The 25,137-nt window shown below is 41.8% G+C and overlaps 1 protein-coding gene across 2 annotated transcripts in view; it reads left to right on the forward strand.

The window, feature by feature from the left end:
- Positions 1-25,137, forward strand: part of cbwd (COBW domain containing) — a 95,122-nt gene that overhangs the window by 14,977 nt on the left and 55,008 nt on the right. For both annotated transcript variants that reach the window (XM_070881554.1, XM_070881544.1), the window contains exons 2-6: positions 4,677-4,799; positions 6,147-6,233; positions 7,001-7,097; positions 15,218-15,309; positions 24,582-24,641. In XM_070881554.1, the coding sequence (XP_070737655.1) occupies positions 4,682-4,799; positions 6,147-6,233; positions 7,001-7,097; positions 15,218-15,309; positions 24,582-24,641 (454 nt within the window). In that variant the 5' untranslated portion in view covers positions 4,677-4,681. The remainder of the gene's footprint in view (positions 1-4,676; positions 4,800-6,146; positions 6,234-7,000; positions 7,098-15,217; positions 15,310-24,581; positions 24,642-25,137) is intronic.

Raw genomic sequence — 25,137 nt, forward strand, 5'->3', positions numbered from 1 at the left:
AAGCCTGGAAGAGTATAGAAAGTGGAGGGATGAAATTAAAAAGGAAATTAGGAAAGCAAAAAGAAGGCATGGAAAAATACTGTCAAGTAGAATCAAAGATGTTTTATAATTACATCAAGAGAATAACTAGGGATCGAGTAGGGACTGTTAGGTATAAAAATGGTGATCTATGTTTGGAGGCATACATAACATAAGGTACATAATGAATATTTTGCGGCTGTCTTCACAAGAGAGGGAAGATGCCGACGTTGAAGTTAAGAAGGAAGAGAGGGAAATATTGGATGGGATAAATATAGTAAGAGAGGAAGTATTAAGGGGTTTAGCATCTTTGAAAGTAGATAAATCACCAGGACCGGATGAAATATATCCGAGGCTATTTTAAGAAGCAAGCAAGGGAGGAAATTGCGGAGGCCCTGACCATTATTTTTCAATCCTCCCAAGCGACAGGAGTGGTGCCAGATGATTGGAGAACTGCTAACGTTGTACCATTGTTTAAAAAGGGAGGAAGGGATCAACCGAGTAATTACAGGCCAGTTAGTTTAACCTTGGTGGTGAGGAAATTATTGCAATTAATTTTGAGGGACAGTATAAACTTTCATTTAGAAAGACACAGATTAATCAAGGACAGTCAGCATGGATTTGTTAAGTGAAGGTCGTGTCTGATTAACTTGATTGAATTTTTTGGGGATGTAATAAGAAGGGTCGATAGAAATCTACAGCGCAGAAGGAGGCCATCGTGTCCGCGCCAGCCGACAAAGAGCCACACAGCCCTCAGTCACCAGCCCTGGAGGTTACATATAAACCTATGAACAATAGCGAAAAGATAAAGAGCACCCAGCCCAACCAGTCCGCCCCACACAACTGCGACACCCCTTTCATTGAAACATTCTACACCCGATATGGACCACGATCTCTAGCAGTTTATCCTCTCCCTCCAGAATGCCCTGCGTCCGCTCTGTGACATCCTTGTCCCTGGCACTTGGGCGGCACCATACCATTCTGGAGTCTTCCCTTGCCTTGTTGCCCCTCCCTAAATGCATTACCTCTCACTTTTCCGAATTGATTACCAGTTTCCACTTTTCTGCCCAACTGACCAGTTCATCGATATCTTCCTGCAGTCTAGAGCTTTCCTCCTCACTGTCAACCACACGTCCAATTTTTGTATCACCTACAAATTTCTTTATCGTGTCCCCTACATTTAAGTCTAAATCATTAATATATATTACAAAAAAACAAGGGACCTAGTACTGAGCCCTGTGGAACCCCACTGGAAACAGCCTTTCAGTCACAAAAACACTTGCCCTTTGCTTCCTGCCACTGAGGCAGTGTTGGATCCAATTTGCCACTCTCCTTTGGATCCCATGGGCTTTTTTGATCAGCCTGTCATTTGGGACCTTGTCAAAAGCCTTGCTAAAATGCATATAGACTACATCAAAGTATGAGGTAATGCGTTTGGGGAGGGGCAACAAGGCAAGGGAATACACAATAAATAGGAAGATACTGAGAGGTGTGGAGGAACAGAGGGACCTTGGAGTATATGTCCACAGATCCTTAAAGGTCGATAAGGTAATTAAAAAGGCATACAGAATGCATTCCTTTATTAGCCGAGGCATAGAATATGTAGGCAAGTTATGCTAGAACTGTATACAACACTAGTTAGGCCACAGCTTGAGTTCAGCGTACAGTTCTGGTCACCACATTGCAGGAAAGATGTGATTGCATTAGAGAGAGTCCAGAGGAGATTTACGAGGATGTTGCCAGGTCTGGGAAATTTTAGCTGAGGAAAAATTGGATAGGCTGGGGTTGTTTTCTTTGGAACAGAGGAGGGTGACGGGAGATTTAATTGAGGTGTATAAAATTATGAGGGGCCTAGAGTGGATAGGAAAGGACCTGTTTCCTTTAGCAAAGGGGTCAATAACCAGGGGACATAGATTTAAAGTAGTTGGTAGAAGGATTAGAAGGGGGATGAGGAAAAGATTTTTCACCCAGAAGGTGGTGGGCGTCTAGAACTCACTGCCTGAAAGGGTGGTAAAGGCAGGAACCCTCATCACATTTTAAAAGTATTTGGATGTGCACTTAAAAGAGCCGTGACTTACAGGGCTATGAACTTAGTGCTGGAAGGTGGGATTAGGCTGGGTAGCTCTTTTTCGACTGACACGGACATGATGGGCCGATTGGCCTCGTGTGTTGTAATTTTCTATGATACAGTTTTCCCCTCAGCCTTATCTATTCCAAAGAAAACAACCCCAGCCTATCCAATCTTTCCTCATAACTAAAATCCTCTGGTCTTGACTGCAATGTGGTGCCCTGTAGTTAGGCCATTGTTAGAGTACTGCATACAGTTCTGGTCACCAGATTACAGGAAAGATGTTTTTGCACTAGAGAGGGTACAGAGAAGATTTACAAGGATGTTTCCAGGACTGGAGAATTTTAGCTATGAGGAAAGATTGGATAGGCTGCGGTTGTTTTCTTTGGAAAAGAGGAGACTGAGGGGCGACTTAATTGAGATGTATAAAATTATGAGGTGCCTAGACAGAGTGAATAGAAAGGACTTATTTCCCTGAGAAGAGGTTAATAACTAGGACGCATAGATTTAAAGTTATTGGTAGAAGGATTAGAGGGGCGTTGAGTGTTTTTCACCCAGAGGGTTGTGGAGGTCTAGAACTCACTGTCTGAAAGGGTGGTAGAGGCAGAAACCCTCATCACACTTAAAAGTAATTGGATATGCACTTGAAGTGCCATAACCTACAGGGCTGTGCACCAAGAGCTGGAAAGTGGGCTTAGACTTGGATAGCTCTCTTTTGGCTGGCACAGACACAGTGGGCCAAATGACCTCCTTCTGTGCCATAAATTTCTGTGATGATTGATTAATTCTAACAGATAAAGGAATGTTAATATTTTTAGCTAACAATATACTGCTAAGAAGGTTCTACTGTGGCTTCTAGAATGAGTCTAATTCTTGACAATACATTACTATGGATCGAGTTGCACAAATTGCTAAATGTTGATGTAAATGCAAAATTATATTAAAAGCACACCAAGGGAAATATTTTCTGATAGATTTATTGCAAATGACATATAGGACTTCCCGGAAGAGAATCTCTTGATGGGTTTATTACATTGCTTCTGTGATCAGAATTTACAATTTAAAAAGCAATTTATGTAAAGAAAATACTGCTCTATAAAATTTGAAAGATGTTGAGATTAAATTAGTTCTCGCTTTTCAATATTCTTGGTACTGTGATAAGTTGAAACTGATGTCTGAGAATGATAAAGGTGCTGGTTAGCCATGAATGTTGTCATTTTCCACTTCATGTTTGTAGTCTTTCCCACTCAGACCAGATTTCATTGACTGGTTTATCTCACTTCTATCAAAGTATGTACCTTATTGTAAATGGAGTGAAGATTGCCTTTTTGAAACCAGGAACTTTGAAGTCCCTATTGATTTAGTTGGCCAGCATGCTGTAAAAAACAGATTCAATCCCTGGTCAGTGCTGAGTTAGCTTATCTCACTTGGGCTGATGATATGGGAGCTGATGAGATAGCTCTGGGCTAGGAGGGGGGAAATCAGTAAGAGTTCCTGTTCTTGGCTGCTAACTGGTGATTCCTACTACAAAGTGTGAATGCATGGCTCTCTTACTTTGGTTAATTATGAACTGCTCCATGACACAACTTTCTGTCAAAATAGGGTTAGTTTCCAAATGTATGTCCATAACATCCAACTCTGTCTCATTGCCATCTCCTTGATTTCATGATTGCTGCAGTGCAGTCAACTGCCTGACAGACATCAAAACCTTGACGTGTCTTAACTTTCCTTAGCTTGACATTGGTAAGACCAGAGCTATTCAGTTCAACTCCCACCAGAAACTTCACATTTTTGGATTTTGATTCTGTTTCTCTCCCCAACTAATTTCTCGTACTATACTGAACAGCACACAACCTGTGTTTCTTATACCTTACACACATTTTAACTCAGCAAGAACTCTACACCTGTTAGCCAATCACATACCCACACCTCTGTCCTTGGTTACCTCCCTCAGAAAGTCAACTTCAAAATCATTATCCTCAATTTCAAATCCTACCATATTCTCACTTCAGTCTTCCTCTGTATGTTGCTCCAACCTTGTGACTTACTCCCTTTACTCTTCCAACCGTGTAATTGCCCTGCCTTGCTGCACGTTCTGCCACCAATTTCTTGCACTCTGATTTTTTTGTTCCGAAACCTTTTAACCCTGCCATCTCTTTACCCTCCTTCAGTAGCCTCCTCAAAACCTCCCTCTTCAATCATACCTTCAGTCATTTCCCTAACATCTTTCCGACTACCAACTAATGTCTGTGCTGCTTTTCATCTAAAGCACCTTGGGACACCTTGTTACATCAGAAGTTCTACATAAAATGAGTTGTGTGGTCAGCATGGTTGAGTTTCCTGCCAACACTCACCGTCTGAGCTCTCTCTCGTGTGATAAATGATCATTTGGGCAAGGTATTGGAGAGTGTCTAGCACAATTAGTGTTTTCTTGATGTTTTGAAAACATGAAGGCAAACCTAGAATACATAGATTTCAACTTTCTTAGTTTGTCACAATTAAAAATCTGAATTGTATTATCTTTTATTTCACAATTGTGTTTAAGTACCTCAGGGTAACTTTTTTATTGATTCTTATTTCTTAACTGTAGAAGACATGGCAGATGTCCTTTTGGAGGAAGATGAAGAAGAATGTCCCAATCTGGTTCCAATTGAAACAGTTCCTAATGCAGGGAGTGCACGGATCCCGGTAACAATCATAACAGGATACTTGGGCAAGTATTGTTTATGTAAATCAGTAGATTATCCCAGTTGTACAACTATTACTCAATAAATTCCAAGGAAATTAAAATTAAAAAAATTGAAAGTATCAAATAACACAAGGATGGAAATAGTAATAATCAAGTAGGTGAATATTATATTGGAATCTTTCTTTGCTGGGATGTCGGGAATACACAGTGGGGAGAAAACATTACAATAAAACACAACAGCTTTAGACCAGGTTATTACCATTGTTGGGAATGTATTTTTGTAATAATATAGACAAAGGCTGCAGTCCTGTCTAGGGGCCAATAATCAGTTTGAAACATGGAGTCAAACACTTGGAGGTTTATTAAGTTTAAATGAACAGATCTACTCACGGCCAACACCACAGAAAAACAGCACGTTGCAGCCAGTTAAACTCAACTGTCTCTTTTTTCGATAGCTCCACCCTATGGCTACAATTTCACTTCATTTGTACTGTTTCTTGCTGCACTAATTCAGAGGCCTCTACATTACATAACCCTTTACACACACATTCTCGGTACTAAGTCTCTTATCAAGATGTTCCAGGCCAGTTAAACATTCATCTCTATTCTGACATCTTATGGCCCTGAAAGTGCATAGAAAACATCAGTGTTTAGGGTTAGCAAGGGAGAACTGAGTCTCCAGTTTGAAGTGATAAACCAAATCTAAATGTTAACAGGCTGTAGTTAACCTCTGTACAGCTATTGTCAGCTGCTCTTGATTTTAAGTTTGTAACTATAGAACTAAAATAGAATATAGGAGAAATAAATATTTTTGTGTAAAATGAATTCCTTTACTATTTCTCAATCTTAATGTCCAACACCATAACAAAACTGTTGCCCCTTATACTATTAAGTGATTGTGACACATTGGATTCTCTTTGCCCTGAATGTTCCAGAGCATCCACTTCTCGGTTAGTAAGAATTTTGGAGCAACTAATAATGGGAATAAAAAAGTAAACTGTATTGGATCTACGTGAGACTAAGTATAAATTATAAATCTGGAATATATCGCTATGCAAAAATAAGAGCATAATAAGATTCATAAGAACATAAGAAATAGGAGCAGGAATAGGCCAATTGGCCTCTCGAGCCTGCTCCGCCATTCAATAAGATCATGGCTGATCTGATCTTGGCCTCAACTCCACTTTCCTGCCTACTCCCCTTTAAGTCTTCAGAATTCATTGTTAATATAATGTGAAACAGCATATACATTGCTCAATGTGGTATATGTGGCCAAGAAATAGGGGTGTGTAGAATGGAGGAATTTTCCTATTAAAACTTTCTTGTTCTTTTAAGAACAAATATCTTTAGTATTTATTTATATTTTCACAGGTGCTGGTAAAACAACTCTTCTGAATTACATTCTAACAGAACAACACAATAAGAGGATTGCTGTAATTCTTAATGAGTTTGGTGAAGGTAAGAGATGTTGTGAATAAGTGGACAAGGTGGCAGCTGAGGGAATTAATGTATGATTGTAGACTTGTGGATAAAAGGTGGCGAGGATATTTGCGCAAGTTGATAGTATGTTATCCTACATCATGCTTGGCATTCACAAGGAATATTGGTAGTCTATGAGGAGACAATGAATAATGTGCTTTTTGACAATCTTAGGCAGCAAGTAGGTGAATAGGGTTAAAGGAAAATATGTTGGAAGGAGGAAGACAAATAGTCAGTGGGCTTTGAAAAATGTCTTGAGTGTCCCAAAACACTCAATTCCTGAGCAAATAGTAAAAGATTGTACAGGTAGAACCTCTCTTATCCGGCACCCGTGGGACCTGGCCTGTGCCGGATAAGTGATTTTGCCAGATGAAGGGAGGTCACGTTAAATTGGATGGTACAGCTACTGAGCAAGGCAATATCAGGGCTGACTGGCTTGGGGCTGGGAATGCGGCTAAGAGATTGTGGTAGGTGGCGGTGGATCAAGGGGTCAGGCCAGCGATTGCGGGAGTTGGCAGCAAAGAAGGACTTCAATTCTGTGCACACGCCACCTGGTGGCTGGGAATAGTGCCGGACGAGGGGTGGTGCTGGATAAGGGAGTCCTGGATAAGGGAGGTTCAACCTGTAGTTTGTTGTCATTCAATCATGGGATGATTATTTATTTAACAACTTGCATTGCCTTTGCAGCTTGGTTAATCAACTTGTAATACTGTAGCTACAAGAGAATTCCAAATCTTGTGTTGTAGGGAGTGCACTAGAGAAATCTCTGGCGGTGAGCCATGCAGGAGAACTTTATGAGGAATGGTTGGAGCTACGGAATGGATGCCTTTGCTGTTCAGTGAAGTAAGATTTTTTAAAGTTCTTCGACATGCAATGTGTACCTTTTAATCCTTATAGAAAAACAGAGGTTTTCAGCTGATGTTCATAATGCCCTAACTATATAGAGTAGGATCCTATAATGTACAATTGGCAAACAGACAAAAAAACTCCAATACATTTCAGATTTGTATCTAACAGGGCTGACGAATTTAAAGCAACATCCCACAACAAATCTGTTGAATTTCTACACATTGCATTTAGGATGATTTCTTTTGCCCAAGTGGTGCAATTTTGCATAAGAAGTCCACAAAAGAAGTGAAAATGCCAGTTTCTGAGCCAATCTGAGTGTTGGCAAGTCCATTTATCCGCTGGCCGGACACAAGATTCCCAAAGCAAGCGCTCTACTCGGAACTCTTACACGGCAAGCGAGCCCCAGGTGGGCAGAGGTAACGTTTCAAGGACACCCTCAAAGCCTCCCTGATAAAGTGCAACATTCCCACCGACACCTGGGAGTCCCTGGCCAAAGACCACCCTAAGTGGATGAAGAGCATCCGGGAGGGCGCTGAACACCTCGAGTCTCATCACCGAGAGCATGCAGAAACCAAGCGCAGGCAGTGTAAGGAGCGTGCGGCAAACCAGACTCTCCACCCACCCTTTCCTCCAACCACTGTCTGTCCCACCTGTGACAGAGACTGTAATTCCTGTATTGGAGTATTCAGTCACCTGAGAACTCACTTTTGGAATGGAAGCAAGTCTTCGTCGATTTCGAGGGACTGCCTATGATAATGATGCTGCAACAAATCACTTGTGCTTAATACGAAAGAAGAAGGAAGAACTTGAGTACATATAGTGCCTTTCGCATCCTCCGGGCATCCCAAAGTGGTTCACAGCCAATTGCTTTTGAAGCATAGTCACTATTGTTATGTAGGCAAACTATACCATTATTGCAATGTCGGGAGCCAAACTGGGTTTGACTACACCTTCCTGACTATGTAAAGAGCAACATTGGGTTATTTCACAATGGTTAGATATATTTTAAGGCATTGTGAGGAATTTAATTTGAACACGATTGCGGTCAAATCCACACAAGAAAACACAGTGGGGCTGAAATTCAGCCTCCCAAAAAGGTCACTTGCCGCCAGAAAGCGGCGGCCAGGCGCCGGAGTCGAGCGGCCAGCGACTTCTGGTCCAATGGCCGCCACGATCGAAATTTAGCTCGGGAATTTTTCTGGCAGTCCCCACTACCGATCCACTGCTGCCGACCATCCTAAGCGTGCACCGCCGATCTCCCGCACCTCCTGCGAAATTTAGCGGCAAAAATCCACGATCTGCCACGCGGTGCCCCCGACTGCTTTTTCTGTCGGTGCACCTTTCACTCTGTGAGCCGCAGCGGCCCTTCAAGGGGAGTGTGCATTGCCGCTGCTGCTACGTTTTTTTTTTGTCGGCCGACTGCCGGGTCGGGCCGATAATTATACCCCCAGGTTTAGTGAGGCCGCCAACAGGCAGCCTGGCACCCTCTCTTGGGTGCCAGGCCACGGGTCCGGCCGAAACCCTCCCTGGTGGCCCAGTGGACCGAAGTTTCAAAGTGCCGAACGCTCTCCCCTTTAAGTGAAGGGGAGAGCGTGGTGACACACACGCGTCATGATGTCATCTGCTGCTGATCGACAGCGGCAGCGACTCCGTCCCGCCTCCACTTCCGCCCCTCAAGAGTACTTACTACCCCACTTCTGCCCCATTATGATCGACTTCCAGTCCGCTGCAAAATAAAAGGACAAAAGAGCTGAATATTGATCAAGACTTGACCTCATCCTACCCGGCGGTGAAAACACTTAAAAAAAAAAACACAGTAAGTACGCCAGGTTTCTGGTGGGCCTGAATTTCAACCCCAGTGTGTAAGCCAAAATAAAAACAGAAAATGCTAAAAATAGTCAGCAGGTCAGGCAGCATCTGTAAAAATGTGTCCAAGCTTGTGATGCTCAACACCTGAAAGGAAGTAAAACAACATTTTTTGTTCAGATGCTGCAGGAGCTGCTGAGTATTTCCAGCATCTTCTGTTTTTATTTCAGATTTCCATCTGCAGTGTTTTGTTTTGTGTAGTGTGTGTAAGCCACATTTTCGACACACTCATATCCCCTAAATATAGGAAAGCAATTTACATACTCATAGGATCTTTGCTAAACAGCATTTAAAACGGAATTGCAAATTAGTGGAAAATTAATTTAGAAATGGTCTCTGAGAAACTTCTTTCCTTAAGGAATGATAAAACATTTGGAATAATTTCCCAATAAAGTAATAGAGAAAAGAAATGGGGTTATTTAAAACGCAAATAGATGTCCTAACAGGAGAATTAATATATTGGAGATACGAGGTTGATGGTCTTAATGGGCGTTATGAATTTTATGATGTCCTTAATATAGATTTTATGGGGTACATGATATTCAGATGATAACTTCTGGGAATGTCTTGATGCATATAAGTTGTTAACATTATAGTCTGATTACTATAAAAAATATATTTCACCTGTCTTGAACTACTGCATGTGGCAAGATTTCATTCTGTGTCTTATGACTGTATTTAAAATGCTTTAAAATATAGGGGAGTCAAGGATTAGAAACATAGAAACATAGAAAATAGGTACAGGAGTAGGCCATTCAGCCCTTCGAGCCTGCTCCGCCATTCAATAAGATCATGGCTTATCATTCCCTCAAATTATGGGGAACAGGCAGGAAAGTGGAGTTGAGGCCAAGACCAGATCTTATTGAATGGCGGAGCAGGCTCGAGGGGCCGTATGGCCTACTCCTGCTCCTATTTCTTACGCTCTTCTGTTCTTATGTAAAAGTTGTTGTAATGTTTTTGAAATTTTGTATATGCAGTATTCTGTATGCCTTCTAAAAATAGAATTTGCTGAAATAGATTTCCACCCATGTTATTTGCTGCATTATTCCGTCACCTACACTGTTCATTTATCTACAGCTTGAAGGTAAACTAAACAATTTATTAAAACAATGTAAGTATTTTTATAGAATGTGTTATCATGCCAAGTCATCACTCTAGCAGATACCCGGAAGGTATTTGAGGGCATACGGCATGTTTGAGGTAGAGCTTGATGGCAAAGTACCATTTTCCTACTATTTCATCTCTGGTTCATGTATCTCATGTTCTCCCTTCCCATATTATATGCTCAATTCCACTTCTAGTATGCATTAGAATTTCTCTTTCCTACCTGCTCTGTTTGCCTCTAAAGTCATGTTGGTTTATGCTACTCTTGCTCTTGGAGGAGAAGAAATTTAGCAAATATTTTTGGGCAATAGAGCTGCTCCATCCTCCTGTGTGCACTTGTTTCCTTTTGGTGTCATTATAGGAAAGGAAGCAAAACAGTAGTGACATAATTTATTCTTTTCCACCTTACCCCACAGACCCTGTAGAATAATAAACCTTTATTGAAGCAACAGTATTCAAAAAAGGCTCCCTGTTCCAATGATAATGAGGAATAGGGTAGCATTCTCACCTCTGTTCGAAAGTTCTAGGTTCATGGCCCACTCCAGAATGTTGAGTACATAATCTAGGTTGACACTCTAGTGCAGTACTGAGAATGCTATACTTTCATATGAGACATTAAATTGAGGCCCTGTCTGACCTTTCAGTGGGTGTAAAAGACCAAATGGTGAAATCCAAAGAAGAGCAGGTGAGTTCTCTGTGTTCTGGCTAACTCCTGAACTAACACAAACAGTTTATCCGGTGCCCTCATTGATGTTTGTGGGATCTTTCTGTGTGCAAATAGGCTGCTGCGTTTACCTACATTAAAACAGTGATTGCATGTCCGAAGTATCTCATTGGCTGTGAAGCGTTTTAGGCCTGAGGACGTGAAATGCACTATTGAAATACAAGTTTCTTTTCTTTTTTTTATATACATTGCAAATGCTATGTGGTGCTTCGGTAAGAGCTATGTTTGAACCCTGGGATAAATTGATTCTGAAAAGTTAATTAGTCCTGGAGTGTTCAAGCTATGGCCTGTAGGCCATATGCAGCCTACAAAACTTTATACAAAGTACAAGCGAAAATAGAAAATAATGTTGGGTTCTTTTTTATTTTCACAGGCTGATAGTTTGGAAATGTCTGCATTCGGTACTATTCTATCATTGATAGATAAATCCTAAGTACCTCAATGAGGGAGCAACACTGAGAACAGACCTTTCAAACTGTCATGCCTGCAAGATAAAAATGAAAACGTATAAAATATAATCAGCCAACATCGAAGAGAATGGAAGCAGTGAGGCTGAAAGTCGTGAAAAGTGAGGTTACATTGGGAAGACTCTGAACAGTGAATCTGAAGAGCAAGAGATAATGGGAACATTGATCCTGAACCAAAGTGCAAAGGGGTACTGAAGTTGCATGTTCAGCCATGAACCCTTTGAATGACGGTGCAGGCTCCTGCACCTATTTTCTATGTTTCTAATTAGGTGAAATATCAAGGCGGGCAGGGTCAACGATCTAGGTGAATCATGCTTTTGGTTTTAGAGTATGAAAAGTTTAGAAGTGATCTTGAAACCATTGGTAAGCAACAGTATGAATATGAAATTGTAAATCTATACATTTACTGATTTAGGAAATGACAAAGTAGAACACAACATGAAATCAGAAGAATGAAAGACATCTTATCAAAATCACTGCTCAAAAAACATGAGTGGCATAAAGAATAATTGTAAAATTCTTTTCCATCATTAATCGCTAGAGCCATTATTGCTCTATTGAATAAAAATATCAACGTTGAAGTTTATTAAAAGATGCTGCAATTTAATTGGGTGCAGAACAGGACTTGGTTAACTGGTGAGTGATAACATGAGACAAAATGAGGCATGATGAGAGAAACTGAAGAAATAAAAGACATAGACAAGTCTCCGGGAATGTGTGAATAGTTGGAGCAGGTTAAGTTGTAGTGGTCCAGGAATCTGATGGAAGAATAAAAATGTCAACAAATACAGGAGTCTTCTGTCCCCTAATGTAGGGCTCCACCCCATTTCAGGATGTGGGTGGTTCATGGAGCCACCTCCTTTTGTCAGATTCCAGGTTGTTCATCACCTTTCTCGATCAGGATGAGGCAGGGCCACAGCTATGCTCTGAAGAATTGGTTGTGGGACAGCTTAGCTTTGCTTAGAGTCTGCTGTCTTTTGGTGTTCAGTGCGGATGCAGCCATTTAAGGTAGCTTCACTAGGTTTGTCATCCATTCAAAGGTACACTTGTTGCTGCTGTTCCTGAGATGCCTTTCCACACTGTGCATTACATCAGGCCTAGTCCCCTGGCAAGTTAATGATCTAAGTGTGGGTCATGAGGGCGAAGAGGACGTGGAGGGATGGTGCACCATGGTCACAGTGAGTTCCTCACAACTTCTTATTGTAGGTAGGGGTGAAGGGGATACAAGAAGATGGTTGGTATTAGCGTAAAGAAGCAGAGGGTTGTCTTTGGGCTGCAGGATGATCCTGTTGTCTTGGAAGAGGAGAATGAAGCCTGATAACGTTTGCTGTAGTCTAGCCTGATATGGTGATGGATGGTTAAGCCTGTTGTGTACAGGATACACCCAGATCTGTTCCCTTGGGCTTGAATGTGATCTTGGGGGCCATACCAGGGTGAATGAGCAGAATGGTAGATGGGACCTGTTAGTGGGGACAGGATATCAAAGGTGGAGGAGAGAGACTGGTTTACAGCAATGTACCCGTTAATTTTGTTTTGGGTGTGTGATCCCTTTAATGGGCTGCGCGGCCAATTCAAATTTCCGCGCATGCGCGTTTTTTCCATTCAAAAAGCCGGTGAGCCAACTGCGTGGGACCTCCGGACAGATGTGTGGCTACGCAGCTTAAAAGGAACATTGGTTTACAGCTGATAGCTTGCTCGACCGGTCCAGAGAGTCAAACACATTGAATGAGACTAGTCATTTGTAGGCAGGCCTGAGTGTGGGTCGTAGCCCACATGAAATTTTCCAACTGTCTCCTGTACTTTTAACATGTTGCTGTGACTTCTGCTGTAGAAGCCTGCGTTATCAGTCCTCTGATGAAGCATATTGTATTCAGTTGCAGGGAACCTCAGAGGTTTGGTGTACTTGGATCATCTTGGCTGATGGGCCACAACATATGCCCTGGTGCTTTGGAGTAGCTTCTAGTTTTTGCAGGACTAGTTAGTTTAGGATGGTGCTGTGCATTGTCTGAAATCTGATGGGTTATGCTTGCAGTGCCATTATACATTAGTAACTATCCCTGCATTGTTGAGCAGAGCTTTTGCACTGCAGGCCTCAAGCCTGATTGCCACTGATGGGATCAAATTTCTGGGCAGAATGCTGGGTGACTGGTGTCCAATTACACCTCCCACCTCCCTGCGTTGTCTGTACAGCTGTACACTACATTGCCCATAAACGCATCCTATTTTGTGTGTGTTTATACATGTTGAAAATCAACACCTCTTCAGGAGGAGTAGTCACTGTTTTTGACTCTATTTTAAATCTCATTTACTGGTTTTAGCCAGGGGCCTATAGTCAACCACCTGAAACAATAGAGAGCAATCACTGAAGGTTTACAATATTAGATTAGAGATGTGGACCTTGATATTTTGATATATATGTTAATGACCTGGACTTGGGTATACAGGGCATAATTTCAGTTTGTAGTTGACACGACACTCAGAAATGTAGCAAACAGACTTCAGGAAGACATAGACAAACTGGTGAACTGGACATATCCAGCAAATGAAATTTAAAGCAAACATTTTGGAAGGAAGAATGAGGAGGGGCAATATAAAATAAATGGTACAATTTTGAACGGGAGCAAGAACAGAGACCTGAGAATGTATGTACACAAATCTTTGAAGGTGGCAGATCAAGTTAGGAATGCTGTTCTTTTTAAATATGATCCTTGGCTTTATTAATAGAGGCATAGAGTACAAAAACAAGGAAGTTCTGCTAAACCTTTATACAACACTGGTTAGGCCTCAGCTGGAGTATTGTGTTCAATTTTGCGCATCACACTTTAGGAAGTATGGTAAGGCCTTAGAGTGGGTGCAGAAGAGATTATTAGAATGGTACCATGGATGAAGGACTTCAGTTATGTGGAGTGACTGAAGAAGCTGGGATTGTTCTCAGAGAAGGTTGAGGAGATTTGATAGAGGTGTTCAAAGTCATGAAGAGTTTTGATCGAGTAAATAAGGAGCAAATATATTATAAATAAGGAGAAATTTGTTTGCAGTGGCAGAAAGATCGTTAACCAGAGGACACAGATTTAAGGTGATTTGGAAACAAAACGGGCAACGTGAGGAATTTTTTTTAATGCAACGAGTTGTTGTGATCTGGAATGCACTGCCTGAAAGGGTGGTGGAAGCAGATTCAATAATAACTTTCAAAAGGGAATTGGATAATTATTGAAGGGAAAAAAAATTGCAGGCCTATGGAGAAAGAGCAGGGCAGTGGGACTAATTGGATAGCTCTACCAAAGAGCTGGCAGAGGCACAATGGCCCAAATGGCCTCCTTCTGTGCTGTATCATTCTATGATATTAGCGGGGACCTGAGATAGTACGGGGGGAGTGCATAATCAAGGAATCCAGCAAGACTGGATGTGGAGACTGGCAGGTTCATTAGAATATTGTTGAGTCACCTCCCAACCGGAATCATCAGACCCAATCTGCATATTTAAAACAGGATCCCACCTCCTTCCTGTGGATGTCCTGCTTCCCTGTTTAAAAGAGCAGGTTAACATGGGGACACGCTGGGAAGCAAACAGTATCGGTGGGAGTAACTGACAATCGTTACTTTAACTGTCCCCCCCTCTCTGCCTGGTTTCCACCAGGTTGGGGCAGTTAAAATTGAGGCCGAGCTTTCAGGCAAACCAGTCTGGGACACAAGCCAGCATTCCATGATGCAATAGAGATGTGAAGAACACTGCCACAGTTTGGTTGATCAGCTGGGTTTTTTTTGTGGCTTGATTAGTAAATATTCTTCGAGTGTGTACACGTGTTTGACGATAATGCAGCAAGCTAACAATCATGTCATAAAGTGTATGATTGAATCCATTGTGCTCAAATCATGTGCGTTTATGAAGTTATTGAAAGAGCCTTGGTCAGCCCTGGATACTTAAGATTTTTTTTAATATATTGTTCCTAATAGAGACAATGGTTTGAAGGCGATCGAAAACCTCATGCAGAAAAGGGGCAAGTTTGACTACATTCTATTGGAAACTACTGGATTGGCTGATCCAGGTAATGGCGCATTGAAACAAGGATATAGAAGACAATGGCTGCTTTAGTTATCACATCTTCTGTATGCATCATAACCACTGATTCATTCCCACATTCGCACAGTTAACAGTTAGGTAAAATAAATGCTTTGCTATGGGACTATGGGTGTGTTTAAGTGGCCTCAACATTTATAGTCTGTTTACCTAATTATTAAATATTTCATTTTTTGGTCACACCTATTCAAGAGAAGTAACCACTACTAGGAGAAAAAAAGAACTGCACAATGTTGACATAAGTACAGGCTGCAGGAAAGGCATTTGTCACCAAGTTGATGAATGTCAAACAGTCAACTGCATGAGTTTGGCAGTTATGCTATTGTGATGTCATTGTTGTACTGAAGAAGATTGAGGAAAATTCCATTTAGTGCATTATGCTACTTATGCGCTGTTATGGTGCTGAATGCAAATCTCCTGAATCTTTTTAACACTGCCAATTTTGCGTCACAAGCCCTCGGTGCTTATTTGCATAACTGTATTGTGCTGTTGAAGTACACCGATGTTTCCTGCGTTTACACTACTCCTTCAATCAGTGTAACTTTACATTCAGAAGAAATCGTCCATCCACTGTCCCCTAGCATTTCAGACAAGTTTCAATGAGGAGTTGGTCAGTTGAAGAGAGCATCGACTTTACTTATTGAATACAGACTTCCAAGGATACTTTTTTTAACCCCTTCCTTCACATTTTATAATCACTGACACCTGCACATTATTTTGCTTTCCTTTCTTCCCGGAAAATAATTTGGGACCCCTGACTTTCCCAACCCCCAAATTCACAGATTGACTTTGGACAAGCAGTGACTTTCACCATAGGCAGGACACTCAATGCCATCATAATAGAAAGGTTGCAGCGGCAGAGTGTCATGGTGAGAACATAAGAATTAGGATCAGGAGTAGGCCGCATAGCCCTTCGAGCCTGCTCCGCCATTTAATAAGATAATGACTGATCTTCTACCTCAATCAGGCAAGGCAGAATTCCACCCAGTAGGCCGTACCAGTCCTACAAGAATCTCTCCGAAGAGCTGTGTATTTGATGGTTCTCTGAGGATGCCATTGGGTATCACGCAATTTGAAGACTTGCTCCACTGCCACAACTGCTCTGTCTATGGCAATTAAAGTGACAATAGGTCAACTTTTATTGTTTCGGAGCAGGTGCAGGTGATGGACATCCTCTTTCATCCACTTCGGCATCACCCCTGAGCAGCACAGGCACAGAGCTAGGGACTTATATACGATAACTGGATTCCCAAGGGTGCCACGGTATGTACATGCCACTGATGATGCCAACCGTGCAGCTGCTGAGTATGTGAATAAAAATGGGTGCCATTTTAAGACGTCCAGCTTGTCTGTGATATAAACCAGACCATGTTCTCACTCGAGGCAGTAGATTCTGCAGTATGTCTTCATCGACTGCAGCAGCAGCACCTCGGCTTTGCCTTCAGCCCATCCTACACATTCGGATTTTGCCATGAAGCATCACTTGAGTGGAGACGTGCACCCCAAATAACTGCTTCCTTTCCAGAAAGATTATCGTAACTATAAGCAAAAAAGGACAAGATAATGACGTATTCCAAACAAATTCATTTATTTACTAAAAATAATTGTTCCTACCCTTTCATGGCACAATGCTTCCCCTTCATGCTTAATTGTGCCCGTCATTCTCCTATCCTAGTACTGCAGCTAAGTGCTCCCTGAGGGCCTGTACCAAGACAGCTTGTTGGCTCCTCATGTTGTATAAAAGGGTCTTGAGACTGATGTGGCCCTTAATTTGTGACGGCTAGCATTGCCTGGAAGGTGCTCCTGGGCAGCTTGGTCTCGCCCACCACTAGAGGGCTGGACTTTCGGCATATACCCCCCCATTTAACCGCTGAGATTGAGTTTATCATCCATATTTGATTATAAATGGAAACTAAAGCCCAATTATCGCCGGCAGAACTTTCGACATACAATTATCACTGGGAATTAGTTGAACCGACCGCCCATGTTTTTTTAATAAAATCTGACGTCATCACTCGTGCACCACCCAGAAGACTGTTTATAATGGAAACTAACGGCCAAATCCGCCCAGGTTATTGCCGTACGCTACTTTCGGCATTTCGCCCATATACTGCCCAAATGATCGCTTGCCCAAAAAGACGCTCAAGGAAAGCTGCACTCACCTGACCTTAACCCAGCAGTATGGACGCCATTTTGTAAATCGGAGGACTTTTGATAAAAGGCTGCTTCAAGTTGATGGGAGCATTGAAGTAATTTGTGAGTGATTTTAAGGTCGTTTTAAAATCTTGACAACTATCTATTCACTTTGTGGTGAATTTTGAGTTTATATTGTATTTATAGAAGACAATTTAATAATTTTGAAGACAGATTAGGGCATTTATAGTAATGAGGCCTGTAATTTCTCAACCAGTATTGATGACTACTGATATGCTGCAGAATAGAGATGGGAGAAGGTTTATTGAAGAGCATTATGTGCCCAAGGAGGTGGCAGACTGTTGGGGAGGAGACCTTACACCCAACGCATTTACAGGGATAAGCGATCATATCTGGACTTGTCCGATAACAAGTATGTTAGGAGGCTGCGCTTCCGAAAGGAGGTCATCAGTGAAATATGCCAGCTAATTAAGGAAGATCTGCAGCCTACCAGCATCATCAAGACCGCACTGCCCGTTGAGGTTGAGGTTAAGGTTACTGTGGCACTTTCCTTCTATGCATCGGGCTCCTTTCAGGCCTCAACTGGCGACATTTGCAGCATTTCTCAGCACTCCACATATTGCTGCATTTGACAGGTGACTGAAGCCCTTTACGCTCGCTGGATGGACTTTATAAACTTCCCTATGACCAGGGAGGCACAGAGTGTTCGGGGTTCTCAAAAATAGCAAACTTCCCCAAGATGCAGGGAGTAATAGACTGTACGTACATTGCCATGCGAGCACCTTTACAGGATGTAGAGGTGTTTCGGAATCGAAAGTGATTCCACTCTGTGCAACTCATTGTCGACCATAAGCAAATAATCATGGTAGTAAATGCAAATTTTCCAGAGAGCATCCATGATGTGCACATCTTGCGTGAGAGCACTGTCTCTGACCTGTTTAACAGTCAGCCACAAGGTCACGGTTGGATGCTAGGTGATAAAGGATATGGCCTTGCCAGCTGGCTCATGAACCCGCTGCGTAAGCCCCAGAAAGAAGCAGAGAAGTGCTACAGTGAAAGCCGTATAGCCTCAATGCAATATCGTCGAAAAGACACTTGGAGTGCTTAAGCAGCGCTTCAGATGCCTGGACCAGTCAGGAGGCAACCTACAATACCACCCTGAGCAGATCGCTGAGTTCATTGTGGTGTGCTGCATGTTACATAACTTAGCTATCAGGAGGGGACAAGAATTGTCAGATGGGATGCCCGTCCTCTTCAGGAGAGAGGGGAGGCGGAAGAGGAGCAGGACGAGGACCTCGGGGAGGACAATCAGCCTGGCGTTGAACCCATGCCCCCACCCCATCCTATACCGTAGGAAAAGCCCCATGGTGGTTACGCAGCTATAGGCCTGTTGCGTCTGCAGCTCATAAATGCCCGCTTTGCGCAAAGTTACGTTGGTGACAGTTATAGTTGCATTACGTTACGTTTCATCCTTGCCTGGCCTTGCCATTGTTTACAACTCTTGTATTGATGTTTAACCTTTCTGTTGTTAGAAGACACTGCACAAAATAAAAATATTTAATAATTGCAAATTTAAATTATTTTTAAAAACAAACTAAAGTGAAAAAAATATATACATGAATATAAACACCCATCTCTTTACCCCCCCCCCCCACCCCAACAGTCAAAAATGTTTTAATACAATATTTAATAATTTTTCAATAACAATTAAAATATAACAGGACACAAACACCTCCCGCCCCCCTCCCCAACAGTCAAAAAATTTATAATAACAATAATAACAACAAACCCAACAGTGAACAATACAAAACCAAGAATAAAGTTCCCCCCCAACACCACCTGTGGCCACGCTTCCCTTTGCCTCTACCCACCCCCCCCCCCCGGTTTGAACCCGCCCGTTTCCCACTTACAACCCCCCTTCTACCCGAATTCACACCAAGCCGTCTTGCAGCAGGGCACCTCGAGCGCTGCTGCTGTGGAGGGGTGACGGTGGCAACGATGGCAGAGTCACATTTTCTGGTGAAGCTGGAGAAAACGTTTTCAAAGAAACGTCTTCCGAGTCAGAAGCAACTGCTTCCTCCTGACTCACATCTGTCGGCATGGGTGGTACAGCACCTTAGGGTGCAGTGCCGTATCCCGAGACCACCGCCCGCCGCATGGCATCAACGGAATTGGCCATTCTCCACATTGACGCAACCATCTGTGCCATGTCCTCCGATATACGCGCAGTCAGTGCGGCATGTTACCGGTCAATCCACCCATTGCCTAGAGGAGCTCTCCACCAATGTCGGCGCTCATCCTTGACAGTGCAACCATGTCCAGGTTGACTTCCACCTGCCATTGCGCAATCCTACCTCGCCGAACCAACCTCCGCGCGGTCACCGAAGATGCTGGACCATTCTGGGTGCCCTGCTGCAAGAGGCTTGGCCCCGCTACTTCCTCAGTTGATTAAGATGTGGCCGCAGGAACATTAGAGCAGCCACTTGAGGCTCATCATCCTCCTCACTAGTCTCCTCCGCGGTCAGCACGACCTGCACGAGAAGTGGTGATGCTCTCGTTTCACGTTTCTGACTTGCTCTTGGGGAGTCTGGGGAGCTAAATAACATAATTAAGGTTAGTAGAAGAGAAGGGGAGGCCAGGGTGACTTGAGAATGCTTACCCTATGCAGGCATATGTACGAGGAGCAACATTACTGCAATGACTATCACCGACAGGCGGCACATATAATTAACATCATGATAGTACAGAGGCTGCATGACATTACAATGAGATTTCATAATCCCATCATTAATTACATAACATAACATCATTCATATATTAATCCGCTGGGCGTTGGATCACTGCAGCCCCACTGAATGGCTGGTCTAAATGGGAGCTATTAGATTGGCCCAGCCCTGAGACACGAGAGTGGCCATGGTCAAGAAGCCGCAATCAATATTGCGCTCCAATCTGCAGTTCCGAATGGCGTGGCTCTAATTAAGAACAGAGAGAATCAAACCTTCAGGTTCTCAATCTTGCTTTATGTTAGTGCTCCAACCCACAATGCCACCTATCTCAGTAACACCTTGTAATGGCTATAAACTTGAAACTTGCACCTTTTACTCTGGGAGAAGAGAGAGGGAATAAAAATTAGGCGAGCCTCATCTATAAATGTATGAAGTCACTGGAGGAAGTTATTTTTAACGCTTTTTTGGGGGGGGGGGGGGGATTCTAGTAAAACAAAGGTCTGGGTTCTTTTTAAATAAGAAATATATCTTGAGATTTTATTGCCATCTTGGTTATTCCTTACGTAGAACCTGGCAAGTGGAGATGCAGTAAGTAATTGTCCTGCTATGGTAAGTTCCCTTAAAATAAAGCACATTGATTTAGATCCCATAGCTTGCAAATCCCATTTCACAAAATAGGAAAACTATTAAGCTTTTGGAAAAAAATCAATACAGATCAGGCAGTCATTAGAGCCTTTGGGCTGCGTTCTATCTCGGATGAGCAAGCATTGTAAAGAACTGACAGATCTTTCGTTGTTGACAGGGAATGACGTGCCAGGTCAGTGTCTTGTCAGTTCAGGTAGAAAGGTTTGGACATTAACAAAATGAGTTCAGTTATCATTGTTTTATTTCCCTCAAGTATTTCATTCTGTCAGCTGGACATGTCATTATTCTTCGAAAAAATAAAAATACTTTTCATTTATCATTTGCTCTTTACCAACAGCTGTCACCTCAGGACATGTCAGAAATATATGATCCCTAATGTCGATGTTTTTTTTTAAGCCATATAATTCTTTTAGTCTGCATATAGTCCATTACATTTTATAATGCAAAACATTTTTTATTGTTCACTGTTGTTTCTATAATTTGTATATTGTACCATTTACTCATTTTAGTTGGGGGAAAAAAAGCTCATTTTCTTTTTTGCAAATGGATGTTGTCCTTGAATCCTTTGCGTATTGTACAGCTGTTTCATGTGAAGGACCAACACTGGCCCAAACTTCATCTCTTAATCCTAGAAACTGCTTAACCAGTTTCAATACCGACATGAAAGTTAGATATCTCAAAACAGAAGTAAGCAGGCCACAATGAAACGATGTGAGTTTAAAAGCAACGATTAAAAATGAACATTTAATGAAATTGCTAATATTGAGTATTTTGTGGCTGAAAACTGAATAAAGTGTTCAGAATTTCTGCCCCTCTGCTGAATTTACTTGGAATTCTCATTTTTGTTTAGTGAACATTTTGTTAGAGTTAAGGTGCTCCATTTGATTGCTGTGTTCCAATCCCAAAGGTGGCTGACATTTCAATGTCTGTTAAATAAAATGCTGATCAGTTTCAATCGTTCTCTTCTGGGTTGCTAGATGGAGAATCCATCCTATGGGGGTTAAGAGTTAGGATAGCGTCTAGTGTCACAGATCCTGTCAGCTGTAGCATCGAACAGATGTGTCCGTCGAAACTGTAGAGGTGAAAAATTGTATGTGAGCTGCGTGTCGGGATAGACTATTATAAAGTGTTCATGAAACATTTGTTAAATTGCGTGGAGGATATATACAATTGTTTGGCTTGTTTTATTTTTACATCTGGATAATTGTGAGTTAAATTCAGGGAAAAATCAGTTAAAAAAAGATAATGAATGGTACATTTGTGTTGTATAGAATTCTGTCTGATTATTTATTCAATCCATCACTTGAAGCAAATGACAGAGTGATGCAGCTCTAGAGGTTATATATCGTCATTCCTAATGTCTGGGCTGGCAGAGTTGGCTTTGTTCTGTATAAAAGCCAGCCAAGTGCCATTGTACTTTTACCTAATTGTCTGCCCCGAACTCCAGTAACAAGGATCTTAGAGGATCTCTGGAGGTAGGGGTTAATTGACAACCCCATGCCCAGGCTGATATATATATTCAGCACCCATCTCATAGTATGAAGATGGCAGTGAAGGCTCTGTGAGTGTAGGCTAAATCTCATGTACAATATTTTTGAGTTATGGATGGTGGTTTAGGTTCAAGGAGGTGCAAATTAAATGTTTGTGAAAGCTGCTATGTTAATCTTTTGTTGCTGCTTCAACAAAACCTGAATTTTTTTTGTTTGTATGATCAGCCTTTTGTTATTCAAAGACCAAGAATACAATAGGACTAGAGTCGCTTTGTGAACAAATTACAATAACAAAGGTGGCCTGTTTGACCCTGGACTGTGTCACGTTACTAGATTTTGTATGTCATTAGGTCACACTTTGGCTTGTATGGAATGCAAACTCGCTTACAAGACTAGTCTGTCCTGAAACAAGCACAAAAATCATAAAGTTCTCTGAGTGAAATAGGAGAAAAATTCAAGTGTTACAAGATAACCCTGTGAAAAGCATTGTACACTTATTCACTTAACCTTAGCATTGATTATAAGGTGATCTCGGATGTATATCCGTGTGAAAGTTTAATTCCAACTTGATGCCATACCATGTTTTTAAGAAATTGCCCAGGTGGCCCATGAAACTTTTCACACTTACTTCAATGCTTTAGTGTTGACTGAGAACCTTTGCTACAGTTCATGTTTTGCCAACGCTACATTTTAACTGTCTGGCAAACAGAACTCTCTGCCGGCTTGCTTCCACGCGTACACGTAGCTCCTTTATCATCAGTGGACTGCAAATGTAGGTGCTAGCAGTGTAGCTTGTGCCTGTTAATTGTGTGTGCCAATCTCCGGGTAGCTGCAATTTCCCAGATTTTTTCCCCCCAAATTGGCCTGGGTTTTTTATCTTTTTTTTGCCTCGCCCAGGTGACCACATGGTTTTGGGTGGGTGGAGTGTATATGCTATGATACACATGGTATCACAATTGTGTGGGACAGGCTTGATGGACCAGATGGTCTTTTTACCTGTCTGTCATTTTTCGTATGTTTGTTTCGTAATTTAATGACGCCCTTAATCTCTGTTACCAACCACATCAAGTATAGAACAACTCTGTATTATGACATGCGAAGCATTTTCTGCTGTGCTAAATTCCAAAGCGTATGCCATTGCATTGTCACAAGTTTTGAAGTTTAACTTAAGCACCTAAAGAATTAGTCAAGATGTGGGGCACGCAAGATAAATAATGTGACTCCATGGTTTATATAAAAATAAACTATCTGGCAAGTTAGGTGGGGATTGCACAACTCACTTATTATAGGATATACAGCATAGAAATAGGCCAGTCGGCCCAACCAGTCCATGCAGACGTTTATGCTCCACTCGAGCCTCCTCCCGTCTTTTCTCATCTAAATCGATCAGCATATCTCTCTATTCACTTCTCTGTCTAGCCTCCCCATAAATATCTGCTTCACCCACTCCTTGTCGTAGCACGTTCTACATTTTCACTAATCTTTGGGTCAAGAAGTTTCTTCTGAATTCCCTATTCGATTTCTTGGTGACTATCTTGTATTGGTGGCCTCTGGTTATGCACTTCCCCATGTGGAAACATTCTCTCTGTATCCACTCTATCCTTTCTAAAACTTTTCATAACCCACAGCCTTCTTATCCTTCCAGCTTGTTAATTATCCATGCCACATTATTTGATGATTTAATTATTGGTGAAGCATTGATACCTATTTATTCATGTGGTGCTTTATTTTTCTTTCTTTCACCCAGAGATACATATCGCATCTCTACACATTAGGGATCATTTCACAAGGCTCTGCTGTCAGTGCGGAGGATTTCAATATTGAAAATGTGAACAGACTTTCTTGCCAATGTGGAACCTCGCAAATGCATGCTGAGATTGGGGAGTCTAGGCTTTTCTGTTAGTGTCCCTATTTCCAAGCTGTGCTCGAGTCGATCAAATCCTCTGCACTGGCAGCAGAACCATGTAAAATGATGTGTAAAGAGATGAGGTATTTATCTGTGGGAGCATAAAAGCCACATAAATATAGTGCCCCTCTTATGTGCCTCTAGAGCTGCATTGGCTGAGTCATGTGAACAGAAACAGCAAAAAATAACATGAGACAGGAGATGAAAAAATTAAATAATTGACTGAATATGGAAACATTTTGTTAAAATGCAACTGCATTTTTTTTAATTTTGAAAAAGTAAAAATTTTCTACTGTAGCTTAATTCCTTCTTCCTACAGGTGCCGTTTCCACCATGTTTTGGGTCGATGCAGAATTAGGCAGTGACGTTTACCTTGATGGTAGGGTTTTACTTGATTTTTATCTTCATTTTACTGTAAATAAAATTGAAATACTGTAAGTTTTTTTTAGCCTGAGTAGTGAAGGATGCAAAAATGTCTCGATAACTTAGTAGTTAAGCCTCTGTGTAAGTTCAGTGAGCCCATTCCGTATGGATTCTTCTTTTGATTTCCATTCTGGTATTCATTGCTAACCTCGAAGACGTTAAAAAAACATTTCTAAAGCTCTTAGCGTTATTACTGATTTTTGGCTTACTATCTTAAAAATATTTACTTGTAGAATAATGAATAGTATGTTTCAGTACTCTGCAGCTAATTCTGGTAGTGAGATTATTTGAGGAAGAAATTGTCTTGCCGTATATGTGGCCACATACCATCGACCCATCACTTGGAGAGGCCGGTAGTGAGGTTAGGGTCAAAACCTCCAGGATTGGTTGGTGCTTATATAATGATGCAAATTTGGTCTCATTGGTTTTATTGACTTTCTCAATGACTGCCA

This window comes from Pristiophorus japonicus, chromosome 1 (genome assembly GCF_044704955.1).
Source record: "Pristiophorus japonicus isolate sPriJap1 chromosome 1, sPriJap1.hap1, whole genome shotgun sequence".
Classification (NCBI taxonomy): Eukaryota; Metazoa; Chordata; class Chondrichthyes; family Pristiophoridae; genus Pristiophorus; species Pristiophorus japonicus.